This window comes from Brachyhypopomus gauderio, chromosome 2 (genome assembly GCF_052324685.1).
Source record: "Brachyhypopomus gauderio isolate BG-103 chromosome 2, BGAUD_0.2, whole genome shotgun sequence".
NCBI lineage: Eukaryota > Metazoa > Chordata > Actinopteri > Gymnotiformes > Hypopomidae > Brachyhypopomus > Brachyhypopomus gauderio.
In genome coordinates this window covers 1,617,232-1,640,652 of record NC_135212.1, presented here as the reverse complement: position 1 = coordinate 1,640,652, position 23,421 = coordinate 1,617,232, and the positions used below count along the sequence as shown (strand labels likewise).

The window sequence follows — 23,421 nt, the reverse complement described above, 5'->3', positions numbered from 1 at the left end:
GATTGTATGACTGATGCTTTTTATGCAGGGTGTGTTCAGCCTGTTTGAGTAATACCAAAATATTATCAATAATTAGAGCAACCACATACAATAATGAAGATAAAGATAAATAAGATACAATAATGCTATGTGTTAAGGGGCGTCGACCGGTGTTGTGGTCGTATACAAATGATGTCACGACACTACAACCCGCGCGCCAACAGCGACTCCACCCACATTGGGGTGGTCCACCATTGTAATGGAAACACAACGCGACCGTACCGTTCCGTTGCGAATCGACCCGTATCGAACCATACCGCGCCAAGCAGGTCCTAGTGGAAATGCGCCATAAATGTGTCTTCAGTGTATTACAAAAGAAATTACTGAATTTAACTCATACAGTCTCAGTCAGTCACTCCAACATATTTAGGGTATTTTAATCATTTTTTCTCTTCCACAACGTTATTATTTTACAGCTTCAAAAACAGGTATTATGCAAATTAGGCGATGACGCCATTTTGTGAGTTTTAGGACAGCCAATAGCGTCTTTTCTTACTGAGGAGTTGGCAACACTGCTCTTACAGACAGAGAAGATACTTTGATGAATCCACGTACGCAGCAGTCGGTGCGTGCGGGAGAGTAAAAATTAATCTTTTTACACGAGTATTGCTCCAAATCAATAGCAGCGTTGGTATCGATATTTGGATCGATCCGCCCACCTCTACCTACCATCACCATCGGACATTACAAACCACAGGTTTCCTTATTCTCAATATCAGCATCGGGCGTTTAGTGGAGTTGCGCCTGTTGTCGTGTTGGTGTTTGGAAGTGTTGGACTACTGGTTGACCTGTAAGTACTTAACTTAGTAATACGTACCACTAACACCTTTTAACCACATCTTAACCACACTATTTTGTTCGTTCCGTTACCTCACGGTTGAATCTCGTGTCTTGACTAAGTTGGTGGAAAATTCAACGTGTTAGAGTGTTTTTATTATAATGGATGTTGTAGCGCTAACTAACCCAGCCAGATAACGTAGATACTTATTTGATACTATACGAATATAATTATATTTGGTTCTTTTGTTTAGTAGCTCAGTGGTTCCTGTTACAAGATAAGATAACAGGAACCCAGATGAGATAAAAGCTAATATGCTAGTTATATTGTACGATTTTATTACTGCGGTAAAGTTGGTTTCACGTTCGCATATTCAGAATTCGTTCTTCAATAGCTTTAAGACAGTTATAGCAAAAGTGCCAAAATATGAAAATTCTAGTTTCTGGCAATATAAACAACCACCTACAACTCTTTACGTCAGGAATAGACGTATTTTAATTGTAGATAACACGTTATTTTAAATGTACTGCTGTCACCTCTGCAACGTCTAAGGCACCATCTACAAATTACCTTAACACGGTTAACACGGACGCAAGTGGCGGTCTTAACCCTTCGGTTTTGTTGACCTCACGTTTTTTACTTTAGTGTTCCCGGTCTTCAGAGACCGGTCTGTTTTAACACACAAAAAACCCTTGCAAACACCACCTTGCAAACACCGGCATAACGTGTGTGTGTCTGTGTCTGTAGGTGTGTGTGTAGGTGTGTCTTTGTGTGTGTCTGTGTGTGTGTCTGTGTGTGTAGGTGTGTGTGTGTGAGTGTCTGTGTGTGTTTAGGTGTGTAGGTGTGTGTGTGTGTGTGTAGGTGTGTGTGTGAATGAGTGAGTGAGTGAGTGTGTGTGTGTGTGTGTGTTTAGGTGTGTGTGTGTGTGTAGGTGTGAGTGAGTGAGTGTGTGTGTGTGTGTGTGTGTGTGTGCACGCGCGCATGTAAATTCATGCACATGAGTGGCATGTCACACTCAGATCAGAGTGTGCCTTGCAAACATAGGCATAACATGTGTCTGTGTCTGTAGGTGTGTGTGTGTGTGTGTGTGTCTGTGTGTGTAGGTGTGTGTGTGTGTGTCTGTGTGTGTTTAGGTGTGTGTGTAGGTGAGTGAGTGAGTGTGTGTGTGTGCGTGTGTGTGTGAATTCATGCACATGAGTGGCATGTCACACTCAGATCAGAGGGGCCTTGCAAACATAGGCATAACATGTGTGTGTGTGTGTCTGTGTGTGTAGGTGTGTGTGTGTGTGTCTGTGTGTTTAGGTGTGTGTGAGTCTGTGTGTGTTTAGGTGTGTGTAGGTGTGTGAGTGAGTGAGTGAGTGTGTGTGTGTGTGTGTGAATTCATGCACATGAGTGGCATGTCACACTCAGATCAGAGGGGCCTTGCAAACATAGGCACAACATGTGTGTGTGTGTGTCTGTGTGTGTAGGTGTGTCTGTATGTGTGTGTGTCTGTGTGTGTAGGTGTGTGTGTGAGCGAGTGAGCGAGTGAGTGAGTGAGCGAGTGAGTGAGTGTCTGTGTGTGTGTGTGTGTGTGTGTGTGTGTGTGTGTGTGTGTAGGTGTGTGCGTCTGTGTGTGTGTAGGTGTGTGTGTCTGTGTGTTTAGGTGTGTGTCTGTGTTTAGGTGTGTGTGTGTGTGTGTGTGTGTGTGTGTGTGAGAGAGAGAGCGAGTGTGTGTGTGTGTGGTGTGTGTGTAGGTGTGTGTCTGTGTGTGTGTGTGAGTGAGTGTGTGTGTGTCTGTGTGTAGGTGTGTGTGTGTCTGTGTGTGTGTGTGTGTGTGTGTGTGTGTAGGTGTGTGTCTGTGTGTGTAGCTGTGTATAGGTATGTGTGTGTGTGTGAGTATGTATGGGGATGTTTTCTGTCTGATAGATGAATATATTCTGAATACCCATTCATTTCCTGTGATGGTCACGCTTGACCGGCAACAACACAGATGTAAAACGTTGGTTTAAAACACTCAAAATTCAATGAAAAAGATGATCATCACTTTTATATGTTCCAGTGCATAGTGTGGAGGATGGCATAAGGCCTTGCAGCAATCAGATGTAAAACACAATATTTATGAGTGGTTTAAGTTGTAAATCGGTCAGATTTGACCCGAACACGACAGGAGGGTTAAAGTTTCCAGAGCACTGCGCACTTTTTTTTCTATAATTTCAATAGCAACAAACAAGTTGTTTACACAAAGTGCATTCTAAAGAACAACCTACATCTCTAACGTGAGAGTTTCAACCTTGCACCAACTTGTGGTAGTCAGTTGTTGTCTACAATTTTCAATAGCTTTTAAATGGTCCATCAGAAGACCACCTAACAAGTTGTATTACATAAAGTGCATCCTAAACAACAACCTACAACGTTTATATGGGTATTTGTACCTCTTACCTATTTGTGGTGGTCCGTGTTTGTCTGGAAATGTCAATAGCTTTTAAGTGGTCCATCATAAGAGCACCAAACAAGTTGTATTACATAAAGGGAATTCTAATCAACAACCTACAACTAAGATATGGGTATTTCTACCTCTTACCTATTTGTGGTGGTGAGTTTTAATCTAAGAATTTCAATAGCTTTTAAACGGTCCATCATAAGAGCATAAAACAAGTTCTTATATATTAAGGGCATTAAAACAACAACCTACAACTCAAATATGGGTATTTCTACCTCTTGTCTATTTGTGTTGGTGAGTTTCTGTCTGATAATTTCAATAGCTTTTAAACAGTCCATCATAGGAGCACCAAACAAGTTGTATTACATAAAATACATCCTATACAACAACTTACATCTCAGATATGGGTATTTCTCTCTCTTACCTATTTGTGGTGGTGAGTTTTAATCTTATAATTTCAATAGCTTTAAAACGGTCCACCATAAGACCATAAAACAATTTCTTATATATTAAGGGCATCCTAAGCAAAAACCTACAACTCCGATATGGGTATTTCTATCTCTTACCTATTTGTGATGGTGAGTTTTTATCTTATAATTTCAATAGTTTTTAAATGGTCCATCATAAGACCATAAAACCGCTTGTTATATATTAAGGGCATCTTAAGCAACAACCTACAACTCCAATATGGATATTTCTACCTCTTACCTATTTGTGGTGGTGAGTTTTTATCTTATAATTTCAATAGCTTTTACACGGTGCATCATAAGACCATAAAACAATTTCTTATATATTAAGGGCATCCTAAGCAAAAACCTACAACTCCGATATGGGTATTTCTATCTCTTACCTATTTGTGATGGTGAGTTTTTATCTTATAATTTCAATAGTTTTTAAATGGTCCATCATAAGACCATAAAACCGCTTGTTATATATTAAGGGCATCTTAAGCAACAACCTACAACTCCAATATGGATATTTCTACCTCTTACCTATTTGTGGTGGTGAGTTTTTATCTTATAATTTCAATAGCTTTTACACGGTGCATCATAAGACCATAAAACACGTTCTTATATATTAAGGGCATCCTAAGCAACAACCTACAACTCTAACATGGGTATTTCTACCTCTTAAATATTTGTGTGAGTGAGTTTTAATATAAGAATTTCAATAGCTTTTAAACGGTCTATCAGAACAGCCCCAAACAAGTTGTATTACATTATGTCCATGATGACCAGCAACCTACGACTCAGATATGGGTATTTCTACCTCTTACCTAATAGTGGTGGTGAGTTTTTATTATTTCAATAGCTTTTCATAATATTCTGATTTTATGAACAGCACATGTAAATACCCATGTCTGAGATGTAGGTTGTTGTTTAGGATGCACTTAATGTAATACAACTTGTTTAGTGCTCTTATGATGGACCATATAAAAGCTATTGAGATAATAAGACAACAACTGAGTACCACATATTGGTGCAAGGTACAAATACTCATGTAAGAGTTTTAGGTTGTTGTTTAGGATGCCCTTTGTGTAATACAACTTGTTTGGTGCTCTTTTGATGGACTACTAAGCTATTGAAATGATGAGATAAAAACTAGGGTTGTCCCGATCCGATATTTGGATCGGATCGGCCGCCAATATTAGCAAAAAATGCGTATCGGATCGGCAGGCATGAGAAAATGCCGATCCAGACTCCCGATCCAGTTTTTTGTTTAAGTCCAATTCCAGCGCACCCATTTAGATAATCCATTCTAGTTTTTGCTGTGGTTTTGCCAGTGAGAGAAAAATCTGGTCCGCATTTTCCAGCACACCTTCAGCACACGAGCATAGCGTCTCCCCAATTTAGCTCCGCGGCGCGGCATCTCCTAACCGTTAGGACCGCCGTGTAAATTTGAAGTTATCGGTAAAAATGTCAGTGTGTGGGATTATTTTACCTTAAAGGATGACAAAGATGAGGAGGTAGAGTGCAACATATGCCACAGTAAAGTCAAGCGTGGTGGTAAAGCTGTAAGAACTTTTAATACAACCAATCTAATCAAGCATTTAGCGAAATACCACCATAAACAACATGACAAGTTTCTAAAGAAAACCGAAGACATAAAGAAAGGTCCTACACAACTAACACTGGCAGAAACGTTTGAATTGAAGGGAGTGTATAGATGGGGATGGAGCAGCAAAGTGTGGAGTAGAAGGCATTTTGCTTTTAATTAGTTTACGATATGTGCACGGATTTTTTAAAGCTTTGGTTTACACTTGTTCAAGAGCACTGATGGATGTTAATAGACTATTTGTTAATAGACTATTTTCCACTCAGGTTGTGTTTTGCTTTTTAAATATAATTTACAATATTATTTGCCACTTGTGGCTATTTAATCCTTGGTTTACTGATGCTATTTCTGTTTATTTAATATTTTGTCTATTTTGAGTTTATTAATTGCTAAATAAACAGGTCATTTTCTCCTTACCAACCATTGTGTATTATTCAGACACACCTAATTCAGCTGGCTACTTGTTATCAATGCTTTTCAACATGAGTTTGACAACAAAGTAAGTTGGCTAAATAACTTTAAACTTTAATACATGCTCGGATAGGCCGGTTTCGGTATCAGCCGATATCGGTATCGTATCGGAAGTGCAAATAAATATCGGATCGGAAGTTCAAAAAGCTAGATCGGGACTTCCCTAATAAAAACACACAACCACAAATAGACAAGAGGTAGAAATAACCATATTTAAGTTGTAGGTTATTGTATAAGATTCCCTTAATATAAAACAACTTGTTTTATGATCATATGATGGACCATTTAAAAGTTATTGAATTTATAAGATAAAAAAACTCACCACCACAAATAGACAAGAGGTAGAAACACACATATAAGCATTGTAGGTTGTTGTTTAGGATGCACTTAATATACAATAACTTGTTTGGTGCTCTTATGATGCACCGTTTAAAAACTATTGAAATTATAAGATTAAAACTCACCACCATAAATAGGTAAGAGGTAGAAATACCCATATCTGACTTGTAGGTTGTTGTTTAGGATGCCCTTAATTAGGACTGGGCGATAAAACGATAACGATATGTATCGCGATAGACGCGTAATCGATATCAATAGAACATGCGCTCGATAGAACGTTCGATATATATATATTTTTTCATTGGCCAACGAACCAGAGCAAAGATTCCGCTTTAACACTAGAAGCGCCACGCCTAATTTACATACTTATACCTAGAAGCGCGGAGGGCCGGTTATCTGACCGCTTTCACCACCTCCTACTAGCGCCGTGTTGTTTTCACCTACTTAAAGGGCACCTCGGGCGGTTAAAAGACCGCTGAGTCTTTACACAGGGAAGCTGGTACTGACACATAATTAACACTAGATGGCGTTTTGCACAAAAGGAAGAATGAGCCGCCCAAACAAAATATTCGTAATGGTGACATTTGCACGTAACGTCAATATGTTAACAAATTAATGTGACTAAACCTTTTAGAATCAGTGCCCGCAGTGAAGCCTGTAGACCGAGCTAAAGCAAGTTTATTTGTATACTCAATTAATGTTACGCCATTTCAAGTTTTAATGTCTAAAAGAATGTGTATGTTAGTGAATTGCAGGCTATGGTGAACATAAATCTACAAATAAATGTCTCGAGAATAAACCTCCGTCGCTCCGGTTAACGTTCATGCAGTTTGAACAATATTTGTACATATATTACAACCAGGTCTAGGAGGTTGTAGAACACCACTACAGGTCAACGACGGGTGCCTGCCTTCACCGAATACAGTCGTGCCATTTGATCCATAACATCGTCGTGCTGTAATAGGAAACAGTTTCAGGCAGTTTCTTTGAGCCATTATCAATTGAAACTGTCTGTTGCATTATGCTAAGGATGCATATTTTTTTAGGTTATGCCTGGTAAATCGTTAGTTATTTTTCCAGCCCGCAACACTGGTGGCATCTCACGTCTGATTTTATTAATCATACCAACAATAGTGGTTTTGTTCGCTTTGTGAAGAAATTGTCAGTCATTACATTCCTTTACCCGTGAAAGGCGCCATCAAACAACAACACAATATTTTCAGACAACCGTTGCTTGCTTTCATCTTTCCCTAGATAGGGAATTGCGTTCAGCATATATTTAGTCTGATTTCTGTGTCAGCATGTCCAGTAGGCTACTTGCCATTTTATAATGCACTATGCAACCATTCAAACGCCCAAACCGAGGAGTCACGCAAACTGTTTTGCTGTTCAAACGCCCAAACCGAGTTTTCAAGCAAACTGCGTTGCTGTTCGATCGCCCAAGCAGTTTTCACTCAAACTGTAGCCGCCCCGACTAATTTATATTGTGAATAAAGTGGTCATAACAGCACCGCCCATGCTATCATCTCAGTTTTACATCGCTAGCAAAGGTATGCATTTATATATGTAACTTGCATTGTAATTAATTCATTTGTAATGCCAGTGTGTCAACAACACATAAAAGCAGCCGTTCATAATGTATGCATTTACATAATAAGTGTTAGCCAACAGCTAGCCCTGGCAAAGAGGGATTATACCCGTGAGATATTTCCTTTGAGATATTGAATTGATAATTAGGTTACCATTCGCAGAATTCCTACAAACTAAAACTAATTTATTAGTTCATTGCATTTATTAGGCAATGAAAGAATCACTCAGTTTGAAAACCGTTGATATAAACTTGTATATAGTATATATTATATAATATTAATAAATAAATTATATATTTTAAGACTTTGGAAAGTGAAACACTTTCACTTTTGTTCAACGGACGAATTCCGTTTTTTCTTTACACATAATCAGTTTGAACTTTGTGATAAATTTTGTTTTGAAAACTTGATCTTTATTTATTTATGCTAAATATTAAATGACATACGAATCTTTGCGACACCCGCTGGCAGAAAAGAGAATTACCGGTTTGCTTTTTATCTTACAGATGTAAAGTCTAGCTCAGTTTTGCTTTAATGTGTCCTATGTTTACAAAACACTGCACATAACTGAAACATGTTATTCACCAAAGGGTGATTCAGCATGTGAGCTTTTTTGCAGGAAACTTGTTTAAATAATGTTGAAATAAAATGTTTAAATGTAGCATATTTTTCTCCTAGTCCTTATTTTAAATACGTTTTTAAAAATCAATAATTATCGATATCGACCGATATGAAATGCTTATATCGTGATACAGTTTTTAGCCATATCGTCTTAAAATTATTGAAGAAAGAATTCCGCATATGCGAACGTGAAACCAACTTTACCATAATGATTTTACAGTAGATTTAATGTACGATTTAATTGATTTAATGCGGTTATAGTGGAAGTATTGTAATGTTACATACATTTGATTTAGTTTGGTTATTCATTGAAGTATTTTTACATTTAGGTGAAATCATATAGATAGATATATACGGGTGTACTTTTCCTAAGCACAATAACAACATTTGGGAGAAGCTTGGACGCCCCCTCAGGAACTCCTTTAGAAAATGTTTACTGTGTATTGTCTCCCCACCTCCGCATTGAAATTTAATTTACGCCCTTGATTTCTGATTATTTTACCATTGTTAACTGGTCTCTTTTTGTAAATATCCATCACACGATAGAAAATGATCTCTAAAGGAGTTGTAAATAGTCACCCTGCAAGATCCCTTGTCTTTTTCAAATCAATATTCTTACCATTTATCTATGTTTCGGAGCAAACAAAATAAATGACGGGAATAACATGTATTATTTGAAGCTTGCATGTTTATGTTGTCACCCTGAGTGCATGTAGTCTTGGTAAAGGTCATAGTGATTTGTGGGATTTCAACACATCTGTTATCTTCTCCAGTTGTTTATAAATTGTTATTTATCAGTGACAGCCAATATGAGAGCAAATATACATTTTACTAAAACGTTATGTTGGTGTATATAGGAAGCTATGCTTTAGTCAGGCATGATAATCTGTCACCTTTCGGCGAAATTCGCCGTTTTGAAGTTGAAAAGGGTGACCTACGTGAATCGTGTAGATTTGAGGAGTTTTTTGGATTTTTTTTGGGGGGGAGATTCTATGTATATATTTTAATTATCATATTGACTTAATAAGCAAACAGAGCACTTCCGAAATCGGCAATTTCAATGACACAGTGGCCAGCAGTTTCCGCCCAGAACCTTCATAGAGACCAAATAGCGTTCAATCATACGAACGTTCTTCATTCATGTTCTTCATTTACTGCTAAGCGGAACGAGAAGCAGGACCTAGTGCTACACCGGGGACAAGGCAGAAGAGCGTACATTTACCACTACATTTACCAGATCGTACATTTACCACTACATTTACCAGATCGTACATTTACCACTACATTTACCACATCGTACATTTACCACATCGTACATTTACCACTACATTTACCACATCGTACATTTACTAGGGTTGTCCCGATCCGATATTTGGATCGGATCGGCCGCCGATATTAGCAAAAAATGCGTATCGGTATCGGATCGGCAGACACGAGAAAATGCCGATCCAGACTCCCGATCCAGTTTTTTTAAGTCCGATCCCGTTTTCCTGCGCACCCATTTAGATAATCCATTCTAGTTTTTGCTAGTGAGAGTAAAATCCGGTCCGCATTTTCCAGCACACCTTCAGCACACGAGCGTAGTTTCTGCCCCAATTTAGCTCCGTGGCATCTCGGTGTGTGGAGTAGAAGGCATTTTGCTTTTAATTAGTTTACGATATGTGCACGGATTTTTTTTAAAGCTTTGGTTTACACTTGTTCAAGAGCACTGATGGATGTTAATGTTAATAATAGACTATTTTCCACTCAGGTTGTGTGTGTTTTTTTTTAAATATAATTTACAATATTATTTGTACTTGTGGCTTTTTAATCCTTGGTTTACTGATGCTATTTCTGTTTGTTATTTAATATTTTGTCTATTTTGAGTTTATTAATTGCTAAATAAACAGGTCAGTTTCTCCTTACCAACCATTGTGTATTATTCAAACACACCTAATTCAGCTGGCTACTTGTTATCAAGAGTAAAACGCTTTTCAACATGAGTTTGACAACAAAGTAAGTTGGCTAAATAACTTTAAACTTTAATACATGCTCGGATAGGCCGGTATCGGCCGATATCTGTATCGGATCGGAAGTGCAAATAAATATCGGTATCGGATCGGAAGTTCAAAAAGCTGGATCGGGACATCCCTAACATTTACCACTACATTTACCACATCGTACATTTACCACTACATTTACCACATCGTACATTTACCACTACATTTACCACATCGTACATTTACCACATCGTACATTTCCCAGTGGATTTAATTGGGTTATTAATGGTTTCAATCGTTTTCATAATTTGCGGTAAAACGAAGTTACTGCCGTTCGCTACAGCGTTGAACACTGTGATAATAGGCCTATCTATCTACCTATTTAAGTTCGCGTCAACCCCGTGTAGTTAACGGTGACATAAAATAAGAATCAAGATTTTTTTTCTAGTGCGTCTGTAGTTGTAACTGGTGAATCCAGGGACGTGTGAGGTGAACATTCGTGCCAGGGCTGAAAAGGTTGAAGATGAAGTTGTAAACTCTTGTCGTTTGAGTCTACCCTGTGCTTTAGCCCATGTTAGAAAATAAAAACACGTGAACACGTGGTATTTTTACACTCATTTTCGCCGCTGATGTATTTATTGGTTCATTAAGACGTAATGGTTTTGACTGAGCCATCTGGAATTGCGAAAGCGGCCTCTCGCGTTTACGGATCTGCCTCCATACATTGAATCCATTAACAAGACAGTCAAAAAATATTTTTTAATGGATTTTACTATATTTTACGGAGCCCGTAAGGTGACATCATGTAAAAAAATAATAACGTGTGGGAACGAGATACTAATGTCGCCTTTCACACGCGGCAACAAAGTTTATTTTTTCACAGCAAAGCAAGCAGATCCCAGGGATGTTCGCGAACTGACTGCCCAAGGAAGGTAAACCTGGCTGTCATGTTTTGCATTATAGCATTTTCTTTTTATGCAATTTTTTTATTGATTGCATTTCTGGTTAGCCTAATATATCTACTTTGCTATCATTATCCTTATAAAAACGATCTTTATTTCGACAGCTCAGTTGTACGGGAAGTTTAGTTTCGGTTTTGACCTTGCCGGCAGCGGAGACAGCCGCCTTGTTCGTCGCTCCTCATTTTGTTACAATTTATCCTTCCATGTTGTTTAAGCAACGTCTGTAAGTATTTTCTTCATACGTCAATATTGATTAGGGCTGGACCCGAATATTCAGATATTCGGATATTCGGTCATTGAGTAGGTATTCGGTTTTTAATTTTGGTATTCGGATATTCGTGTTTTTTTTTTTCTTAGCTCCGCCTCACTCTAATGTTACAGTTCCGTTCAGGTTAATGGCGGTATATGAGAGGCAAAATGCATTAGGTATTAGCAGTGCTTAATTTGTAAATCAAACGATGCCGGAACGCAAAGAGCAGACAACATAAAATGTTGCCGGATCGAGGCAGACAGTTACCGGAACGCACGCTTCAAAATTAAAGAGTTCCCGGATCCTATTCCAGCAGGATCCGGCTCAAATTAAGCACTGGGTATTAGGTATTTTTAATGTGTGTGCTCCGTTATTAAATTTGGCGTTTGTTTAAGCTTCCCTGTAATCTATAATAATTTAATATTGATTTCTTTTGAAGCTATTAAAAGTTTGTTGTTTACAGAATGTTTCTCCCCGCGTTTCATGTCTTTTTTGTGTTTCCCCCCCGATTTTTTCACTGCGCACATCGGCCCAGTGTCCGCGGCTGCTCCGCTGCGCAAGCCGGCCCAGTGAATAGCTGTGTTTTTGTGTTTTAGTACTTGGGTTATAGGCCTACTTGAAACAAAAAAAATTGTTTGTCCAGAAAGTATTTTATATTCTTAAACATTGTTAATTATATTACAGTGTATTACTAAATAGCTGTTTTTTGTGGTTTTGCACTTAAGCTATAAGCTCAATATAAAAAAGTTCGTTTGTTTAGAACAGGGTTAATCAACTATATTGTTCTGCGGGCCAAATTTGGCAGATAGCTCTGGCCTGCAGTCCGGGGGACGTAACACTCGTGACGGAGTTCAGCGCTATTTTCAATATTTTCAATAGCGGTGAAATAAATGCTCCGGTTTAAAATGAATTCTCCCGTCAAAATAAAAAAATATTTTTAACAATTTATTCTGGGTCCGGATGGGATGACATTTGGGTCCGTATCCAGTAAATCAGGAATGAGATTGGGTCCGGACAGGACTGCGTTCGGGTTCGGATCCGGACCGCGGTCCGCCAGTTTCCGACCCCTGGTTTAGAAAGTATTTTATATTCTTAATATAATCCGTTTTTAATCTGTCTTATTTAAAAACGAAGCTTCGAATATTCGCTTCGAATCAGTGCAGAATATCCGGAGCTCAAAAAACGCTATTCGGGCCAGCCCTAATATTGATAGGTTGAAAATGCAGTTGACAGAGAAGGGAAAGGAACTAAGTATCTTTCTTTTTGTTTTAATGACGTGGCGAACACATTGAGCTTACCTACAGTGGCTAGTGTGTGCTTTTACTATTTCTGATGTACGTTTGTATGTTTGTATTTCAGTTTCACAAAAAAGATTGATTCAGTAAAAAAATCACTAAAGAAAGAATCTGCTTCTGTGGAGTTTCTGAATCTCTGTTTAGCTGCTTGGATAGCTACCTTCAGCGAGGCCAAGACACTGGCTTTATATAAAGTAATACTTAATTATATTGTTCGCACGTGTTAATTATCTCGTTCGCACGCATTAGTAAGTCGTGGCCACGCGTTATTATATTTTTTACATGATGTCACCTTACGGGCTCTGTAAAATATAGTAAAATCCATTAAAAAATATTTGGCATCACCTGTTGCTGTATCCCCGTACACCAGCAGCCACACCCCCGTAGCCGTATACCCATGACGTCACATGTCAACGCCCCGTCGCCGTATCCCCATGATGTCACATGCCCCGCCCCCCGGTCTTCTCACCTTTTTAACCCCTGAACCATTTTCATGCATGTTTAGTGTAGGCATGTCCAAAGTTCGGACCGGGGAACATTATGCGGCTTGCCAGTACAGTACATTTCATTAGAAGATGGCAGTAGATCTCGCCTATACTGTAGATCTCAAACACTTTTCACAGCTTTTACAGATACGCTGTAAAAATGACATGGCATTTAATAAGAAATGGCACAGAGATCTATGTTGAGAAACAGTCGAATAAAGTAGATGTGTTCGATCTACACCACGTGTGCATGTTTAACTTTTTATGTAATTTTTAATAAATGTGAAGTGTGGAATTCAAAATTTTAATTATTTTATTCTAATCATTTTCAGTCCAACAGAAATGTTGAAGAAGTTGTCTTAACAGTGAGAGATTTGAGATCTTCTGAAGAGGTGAGTTATATTTTAAACCTGTGACACTGACATTTCTCAGTATAATCCAGATAAATAAGCAACAGTTTAAAGCACACACACAGTCTACAGGTAGCCTGTAGGCCCAATTGTACCTTTTGGATTTGCATGCATAATGCAGCCTTGTTTGTTTTTGGGTCTTTGAACAGACTCCCAATCTCGTTACACACACACAGGCTGGGTTATACATCTTTTAACACAGTATTAACACAATATCTCCCAATCTCATTATACACACAGGCTGGGTTATATATCCTTTTACACAGTATTAACACAATATCTCCCAGTCTCATTATACACACACAGGCTGGGTTATAGACCCTTTTACACAGTATTAACACAATATCTCCCAATCTCATTATACACACACAGGCTGGGTTATACATCCTTTTACACAGTATTAACACAATATCTCCTAATCTCATTATACCCACACAGGCTGGGTTAAACATCCTTTTACACAGTATTAACACAATATCTCCCAATCTCATTATACACACACAGGCTGGGTTATAGACCCTTCTGAACAGGACTGCAACTCTGCTATGGAGTTATAATGCTGCCAAAACATTGTAAACAAACAGAACATATTCCGCAAATATACTATTTTCATGTGTGACTTTCAAGCAAATGCACAGCAACTTTCTAATACATCACACTACACGTACAATTACGTATGTACAAAAAATGTCCTTTGTGGATCATGTGACTTTTTACACACTTTTAGCAGGAGTGCTTTCTAAAGAGGCCATGTAGTGTAGGCCTCCAATGTAGTGCTGGGCGGTATGACCAAAATTCTATATCACAGTATTTTTCTAAATTATATCGGTTTCACGGTATTTGACGGTTGTTCCCCCCCATGCACGATGTGTTAACTGCATTGATTACGAAAAGAATTACTGCAGTAGAGTGGTTAAGAGTACCCTATTCCACTGTTGGAAGAATGTCTCCACCTAAGTATTACATGTAATACAGATTTGCATGGCCTCACATGATCAGTTTTCAAATGGTAGCACTAAAGTAGTGAATGAATCATACAGCATAACAGTTGCAGTAAAAATACAAAACCTTTTATTTTCTTATCTCTTTTAATGTGATAAAAAGCAAATTATTTCAAATAATTTCAACTGTATGTGTATTTGTATAAATATGTAGCTTAATTAAGCTGAAGGTGCTAGAAAATATTGAAAATGGACCTTGAAAGTGTCGTACATGTGCTTGAATTCCACATTGTAAAGGTGGATGAACCCTGAAAACAGTGCTGAAGAGCAGAACGCGACCTCGACCCGCCACAGCGGAGCCCCCGCGATTGCTACCCGTATTTTCCAGATTATAAACCACTACTTATTCCCTCACGCTTTGAACCATGCGACTTATAATGAGGTGCGGCTTTTCTGTAGATGTTTCTTCACCCGTCAGGGGTGGAACAGAAAGTTAATCAGGTGGTAGGACAAAGTTGTAAATCAAAGAAGAAAGTGCTCATTTTCATTTAACACATGCAAGCAGCAGGTACGAAGGAGAATTTTTTTCAAACCAACATGTGTTGTGCCGAATTCCAAGTCCCCTCGTTAGCACATGCATAAAGACGCTACAGATGATATTCGGGAGTTATAGTAATTATAACTTAGTTAATCGAGCACTCTAGTTTTGTCCGAACTAGATATTTAGACATAATACTGCTGTAATACTGCGAAGTCGTGTGGTCAGAGGTGAACTAGCCAGTGTGTATTTTATTTAAAATAATTAACACCCTTGAGCCACTGTGTCTTTGGACATAGATAATGTCATTTGCTGTGATGGATAATTAAAGTCTAGCTCTTATTTATGCATAGAAACGTAAATCAACAATATCATCTGTAGCATCTTTATGCGGATAAACGAGGGGAGTCGGAATTCGACACAACACCGGCTGAATGCCAAAACTGTTGCACGTGAAATGCTACAGGCACCGTTCAGAAACTGATCAGTTCAGTTATGTTCAGTTAAATGTATTCAGTTCAGTAGATATACCTTTGCGACTTATAAAACATTTTCAATTTTTTTAAACGTTGTAGGTGCAGCCTATATTGAGGTGCACTGTATAGTCGAGAAAATACGGTACTTCCTGACAACAGACACAGCTCCTTTCTTTGGCAAAAGTTCCTCTGGGGCATCATCTTTTACTTCAATGTTTGGGAGAATTTGTGGTTCAGAACGTCCCTCGTTTTCAGCAAGCTAGATTTGTGCTCTGTGTGCTTAGCGGCGCAGCAATAAAAAGCGTCCCTTGAGAAGCAATTAATGACCGTGCTGCATTCCGGACACGTGAAGGCAATTTAAACCGGTGTAGCCGGTTTATGGAAAATTCTTATGATAACAAAAATAAACACCGGTTTTCGGTGCGAACCGGTATACCGCCCAGCACTACTTCCATCTACCTGGAAACTGTTGGTGCTGCCCATAGATTAATTCTCTGATGCACAATAATTTAAAAGATTAAATCACACTGCTGGAACTCATAAGGAGTTTCAACAGACCAAAGCAGCTGGAAAAGAACAACTTTGAAAATAAAGTTGATGAGCCCTACAAAATAAATGTCCCTATAGACTGGCACATAGAGTGGCACTGAACCAAACAGAGAGAGACACGTATCACAACATAGACAAATGTTTTAATTTTATTGAAGTAATGAAGCCTAGCACTGTATCCTGATGGTCTTTATCATGAATGTCTTTAGAATGAATGTCTTTAGCATTATGCAGAGCCCAAATGGTTCTTTGTCATGATTGTTTTGTCTTCATCTCACAATGAATTTGCTATGTCTTTTTCCTCTAGGAATTAATGCTGTCCACTTTCCTAAACACGTAAACTTTACCTACATAAATACATTTATCTGTGAGGAGTATGTCAGACTGCTGAAATCAGTAAACATGGATAAGGAGAAAAGCTACAACTGCTTAGAGTGTGGAAAGAATTTTACTAAACACAGTAATCTCCAGCAACACCAGCGCATACACACAGGAGAGAAGCCTTATCACTGCTCAGAGTGTGGGAAGAGTTTTACTAAACACAGTAATCTCCAGCAACACCAGCGCATTCACACAGGAGAGAAGCCATATCACTGCTCAGAGTGTGGGAAGAGTTTTACTACACAGAGTCATCTCAATGAACACCAGCGCATTCACACAGGAGAGAAGCCATATCACTGCTCAGAGTGTGGGAAGAGTTTTACTACACAGAGTCATCTCAATGAACACCAGCGCATTCACACAGGAGAGAAACCATATCACTGCTCAGAATGTGGGAAGAGTTTTAGTAGACAGAGAAATCTCCAGCAACACCAGGGCATACACACAGGAGAGAAGCCTTATCACTGCTCAGAGTGTGGGAAGAGTTTTAGTAAACGGAGAAATCTCCAGCAACACCAGCGCATACACACAGGAGAGAAGCCATATTACTGCTCAGAGTGTGGGATGAGTTTTACTACACAGAGTAGTTTTCAACTGCACCAGCACATTCACACAGGAGAGAAGCCACATCACTGCTCAGAGTGTGGGAAGAGTTTTACTACACAGAATAATCTTCAACAGCACCAGCGCATTCACACAGGAGAGAAGCCTTATCACTGCTCAGAGTGTGGGAAGAGTTTTACTAAACACAATAATCTCCAGCAACACCAGCGCATTCACACAGGAGAGAAGCCATATCACTGCTCAGAGTGTGGGAAGAGTTTTACTACACAGAGTCATCTCAATGAACACCAGCGCATTCACACAGGAGAGAAGCCATATCACTGCTCAGAGTGTGGGAAGAGTTTTAGTAGACAGAGAAATCTCCAGCAACACCAGCGCATACACACAGGAGAGAAGCCTTATCACTGCTCAGAGTGTGGGAAGAGTTTTAGTAAACAGAGAAATCTCCAGCAACACCAGCGCATTCATACAGGAGAGAAGCCATATTACTGCTCAGAGTGTGGGATGAGTTTTACTACACAGAGTAGTTTTCAACTGCACCAGCACATTCACACAGGAGAGAAGCCACATCACTGCTCAGAGTGTGGGAAGAGTTTTACTACACAGAATAATCTTCAACAGCACCAGCGCATTCACACAGGAGAGAAGCCATATCACTGCTCAGAGTGTGGGAAGAGTTTTACTAAACACAGTAATCTCCAGCAACACCAGCGCATTCACACAGGAGAAAAGCCATATCACTGCTCAGAGTGTGGAAAGAGTTTTACTACACAGAGTCATCTCAATGAACACCAGCGCATTCACACAGGAGAGAAGCCATATCACTGCTCAGAATGTGGGAAGAGTTTTAGTAGACAGAGAAATCTCCAGCAACACCAGCGCATACACACAGGAGAGAAGCCTTATCACTGCTCAGAGTGTGGGAAGAGTTTCAGTAAACAGAGAAATCTCCAGCAACACCAGCGCATATACACAGGACAGAAGGCATATCACTGCTCAGTGTTGGGAAGTCCAATTCTATGTAACTGTACATTTTCTGTATTGCACTAATACTGCACTGTATTAGTACAGAATGAAGCATGTTGGACAGACTACATGTGATCTGCAGTAAACAGTAGTGAGAGACTCTGAGCACAGACGTTTGAACGTTTCCTCATCAGTCTGAATGATTTTAGTTTCCTTATGTTTTCACTCTCCAGCAGGTTAACTGGAGTATTCACATGCACCAGTGTCCCTGCTTGATTAAGAATGAGATTAGTTTGTTAGTGTAAATGTGGATCGGCACATAAGAGATAGTAGTTGGTTTTTGAACTAGTTGAACTAGTTAATTGAACATGAGAAACGTTACCAGATAACAATACAGAGGTGAATATACGAAAAACGTGCTTTAAAAAGTTCAAAAAACCCATCGAGGGTGTTCATTTCCTCTCTCGTCTGAGACAAAGCCAAATAAAAAAATATTGTCTGCTCTGGAGAATGAACCCCTCCAGATTATCCTCCTCATTGAACTCGTGGGAGGGACAAATCGAGGAGGGTAGCTACATGATTGACAGGGAGGTGGGGCTAGACATGACAGCCTCCTTAAAATCTCAGCATCACCTCTATTCCGTTACCTACAGAAAGCATGGACTACACGTGCTTACAAAGTGAACGTACAAGTTACTGTGTGTTTTGTATTCCTGTAAAAATATTAGGCCTGAAATTTCAATGTGTTTCAATAATTTAATTAGTTTTTAATATGTGACTAAAGCTGATGTGAAATGTGCATAAATGTATTAGCTGGGACTCCATGGAAACCATGGCGATGTTTTTGACTCTTCTGAAAGTCTGTAAATGATTTATTGACAGATTAAAAGCAATACTACACAAACAGACCTTTTTAGTGTTTTGTTTTTTCTTTAGTTTGTTACACTCACAGAAATTATTCATGGCAGAGGTAAGTTTTATGCATTTACATCTATTTGATTTTATTTAAAAATATAAATAAATATTTTATATTTATGCCTTAAAATGTATTATTATCTACATAATCTAATCAATTCTAAAATGTATTGAATGTAATTAGTTAATTTATACCTACACAGTTTAAATAATTACAGTTGTAAAACAAACAAGATTCTGTTGTAAAAAATGTATGTGACTGGTTTTCATTGAAGTTATGAGAAATGAAATGCGCTGCTCTTCCGCGGGTCTCCAGCAGGCAGGTTCATGTGGGTAGCAGTCGTCCATGCGACGGTAAGCAGTCCGAGACATCCTGTTTTATTACTTTAAAATGTGTCCTAATCGTGCAGTTTATATCACATCAATATAAATGTATTTGTATAGTTTTTGATGATTATTTTAAGCAGTTTTATGTCAGTCATGTTGCTGGACAAGACAATACCAACACATGCTAACATCACAGCGAACAGGCTTGTTTTCTCATGACATCTTAGCTAGTTCGGTAATACAGTTTGATACTGGATTAAACTAACCCATTGCGGTTGGTTTTCATGCCGGTTAAAATTACTAGTTATATCAGTTGCAAAGCAAGCCGGAAAGCATTCTCTTTGTCCACAACATTTAGCATATTCATTTTGTAATAAGTGAACTTGAGAACTTGTGCCATGGAGGTGTTTTGGTAGGTGCAAACTCATTACATTTTGACAAAATTCTGTGGTGTGAATGCACAATATGGCATTTTTGTGATTAGTGCAAATCTGCAATATAAAAATGTCTTTTTGGGGGGGGGGGTGTCAACCGGGCAACACGGTGGCTTGGTGGTTAGCACGTTTACCTCTCAGAACTCAGGGGTCTTGGGTTCAAGTCCCTATCTGAGTGGAGTTTCCATGTTCTCCCCGTGTCTGTGGTTTCCTCAGGTGTCTCTGGTTTCCTCCCACAGTCCAAAGACATGGAGGTTAGGTAAATTGGCATTGCCTGATTTCCTGACAAATTCTCCCTGAGTGTGTGTCTGTCTCTTCATGTCCAATAAAAAAGTAGTGTCTGTGTGTGTGTGTGTGTGTGTGTGTGTGTGTGTGTGTGTGTGTGTGTGTGTGTGTGTGTGTGTGTGTGTGTGTGTGCGCTTGTATGCCCAGTGGTGGATGGGTGGATGCCACTAGGGTCTGTCCTCTCTCCCCTTCCTGCACCCCATTCAGTCCCCCAGGGGGCTGTGGGTCCTGGTAGAGAGTACACTGTGCGCAATTGGCTGCCACTTCTCGCCGGTGTGTGAATTGGTTGTGTAAGAGTTGTATTTAAATTGTAAAGCGACCTTGGGTTTCTAGAAAGCCGCTATACAAGTTGAAAGATTCATTCATTCAATGTGCTTCGCAAGCTTAGTCGTGAGTACAAATCACTTTGTTGGAGTGTTTTACAGATGGGGTGGTCCACTAGGGAAATGCCACTGACTTTGTTAGCCTCAGCACCTGTGTTTTAGTGAGTCTCTGACACTAAAAAGCATGAATCATATGTGTTTGTTTTCCCAGAATGAAGACATCAATGTGAGGCGTGATTGTGTGCTGAGTAATCTGAGCATCTACCTCAATGAAGACCTGGGGCCTCATGTACAAAGACTTGTGTGGATTTCTTACTAAAAATTGGCGTACGTACAAATTCAGAAAATGGCATACGCATAAAAAAATCCGGATGTATCAAAATGTGCATACGCCGGAATCCACGCACATTTCCTTTGTACATCCCAATCAACGTGGAATTGAGCGCACACGGTGACACGCCCCCCTATAAATATGCAAATTCATTTAAATTTGCCATGCACCGGAGAAGTTTGCTCTCTGATCTATCACAAACCATGTCTAAACGGGGAAATAAAGAGGAACTTCACCGAATGTGAAAGTAGAGACGCTCCTGAATGAGGTAGAGGTGCGGAAAAAATGTTTGTTTGGCACGTTCTGAGTGGGATAGCGTGTGTGAAGCTTTAAATGTTGTGGGGTCAGAATAATGCACACTGGCAGAATTATATAATGCACCTAAAAATATTAGTGATGCGCTCACTAGCATCAGCGACTCAATAAAATAATTGGCTAAAATTTGCACTGCGCATTAATTTGTCCTGGCTCTGAGTTCGCTGGGTGCTCCACCACCCATGGACGTAATTTTGATTTCAAAAGTGGGGGGGACATGGATTCGTCGCTATTTAAATATTTGGTTTTAACCGTAAAAACTGGGGGGGACCAAAGCCGGCTTTTGAAAAAGTGGGGGGGACATGTCCCCCCCCAAAATTACGTCCGTGCCACCACCTCTAACAATGGCACGGCATACCTGTGCGCAACATTGTGCAGGACCCCACATGCCTTCACAATACGACACACCTTCTCTGGCCGATACACGAGCATCCCCCGGTCCTGTCCAGCCAGCACCACCGGCTTTTCACCTGCCCAATCGCCCTCTCCACGACTGACCGGGTAGAGAATGGAGAGAATTGTATCTCTGCTCCCGGTCAGTCTGTGGATTACAAAGGGTCATCAGCCACGTCTTGAGCACGTAGCTGCTGTTTCCTAAGTAATTTAACAATTACCCATGTTTAAAATGAATTATTCTATGCTGGTAATGTCAAATGCTTTTATTTAAATGTTTAAATTTTGTTGCTTACCAAGTAGCCACCCGTTACACACTCTGTTAGCTTGTAATCCCAACCATGCGGTTTGTAAGGATGTACTAATTGGGTTGATACAGGCCAACGTGCCACTACATTAGTAAGTTTTTACATCACAGATTATTTGCACGTTTATGGAATTAAAGTGCTTTCTATTCACATAAGCAAATTCCTTGGTGCCTTTATAGAAATGTGTGTGCAGTCGATCGCTCCGATTATATTAGGGTTGCATTATCACTGCAAATTGCGCTTTAATGTTTGCCTGGTTAACCGCTTCTTATGGGAACTTTATATACCTAGCTGACATGCAGATGATCCCATCCAAATCAGCTGGCATGGCCCGGCTCAAAGATGACTGGGATATCCCCGACCAGACTGCCAGTTCTCTTTGAAATGAGCCAGTCACCAGGAAGCCGAATGTTGTCGCTGGCAATGCGCAACTCCTCGCGTTTCTCTCTCCAAAACTGGACCCAACTCAACACAAGAAGACAGTTCTTGGAAATCTGAAACGGCTTATAAGCCAGTCATCATCATGGGCTAAAGAATCATAATGGTCACGGAAAACGCGCTCTCGGCGAATTCGGCCATTATCAATATCTTCCAGTAATGCCAACGCTGCCATCTTCCAAGAACTCCAGCGCAACATTTCATGCATGTTTATATAATCTAGGCTAAGTGGAAACACGTTGAATGATTATTTCAGTAAGGCAGTGAAATTGTCTGATTAATTTACTGTTTAATTTTCTGATTAATTTACTTTACAGTTGTGATCAAATTTATTCAACCCCCACTGAAATAAAGTGTTTTGGCCAATTTGACATTGATTTTGATCATTTCAGTCATCTTATTTACAATTATATCAAAGAGGCACTTATAAATTAGACAAACATAACATAATATTTATGATGGAATAACCACAAATGTCTTTACTGTGCTCACATCATTATCAGTTTTATTCAACCCCCTAGTGACATTATTTTTTAGTACTTAGTACAACATCCTTTTCCAGTTATGACAGCTTTCAAGCGTGAAGCATAGCTTGACACAAGTGTCTTGCAGCGACCTATGGGTATCTTAGCCCATTCTTCATGGGCAAAAGCCTCCAGTTCAGTCACATTCTTAGGCTTGCGCACTGCAACTGCCTTCTTTAGGTCCCACCAGAGGTTCTCAATTGGATTTAAGTCTGGTGATTGCGATGGCCACTCTAGAATGTTCCAGCCTTTCATGTTCAACCATGCTCTAGTGGACTTGGATGTGTGCTTCGGATCATTGTCCTGTTGGAAGGTCCAACGTCTCCCAAGCCGCAGGTTTGTGACTGACTCCATCACATTTTCCTCCAAGATCTCCTGGTACTGAAGGGAATTCATGGTACCCTGCACACGTTGAAGCTTTCCTGTACCATTAGAAGCAAAACAGCCCCAAAGCATAATTGACCCCCCGCCATGCTTCACAGTAGGCAAGGTGTTCTTTTGTTCATAAGCCTGGTTCTTCCTTCTCCAAACATAGCGCTGGTCCATTGTCCCAAACAGTTCTAATTTAGTTTCCAAAACCTGTTCCAAAACCTTTGTGGCTTGTCCACATGACTTTTGGCATACTGCAGTCGACTTTTCTTGTTCTTTGGAGTCAGCAAGGGGGTGCGTCTGGGCGTTCTGGCATGGAGGTCTTCGTTATGCAGTGCGCGCCTTATTG

At 39.6% G+C, this 23,421-nt stretch overlaps 1 protein-coding gene across 5 annotated transcripts; it reads left to right on the top strand.

The window, feature by feature from the left end:
* Window positions 1–551: 551 nt before the first annotated feature.
* Window positions 552–22,550, top strand: LOC143483133 (uncharacterized). Of its 5 annotated transcripts, none has more exons than XR_013122414.1 (5): window positions 552–829; window positions 13,618–13,677; window positions 19,047–19,080; window positions 19,342–19,379; window positions 20,606–22,550. XR_013122414.1 is itself a non-coding variant. In XM_076981904.1 (3 exons), the coding sequence occupies exon 3, from the start codon at window positions 16,479–16,481 to the stop codon at window positions 18,192–18,194; it is 1,716 nt and encodes a 571-aa protein (XP_076838019.1). In that variant the 5' UTR covers window positions 555–829; window positions 13,618–13,677; window positions 14,934–16,478; the 3' UTR covers window positions 18,195–19,018. The 5 variants fall into 5 exon arrangements, 2 of the variants coding, with proteins under 2 accessions (XP_076838019.1, XP_076838025.1); XR_013122412.1 differs by having other exon boundaries at window positions 19,301–19,379; XR_013122413.1 differs by having other exon boundaries at window positions 19,342–22,550.
* Window positions 22,551–23,421: the final 871 nt, after the last annotated feature.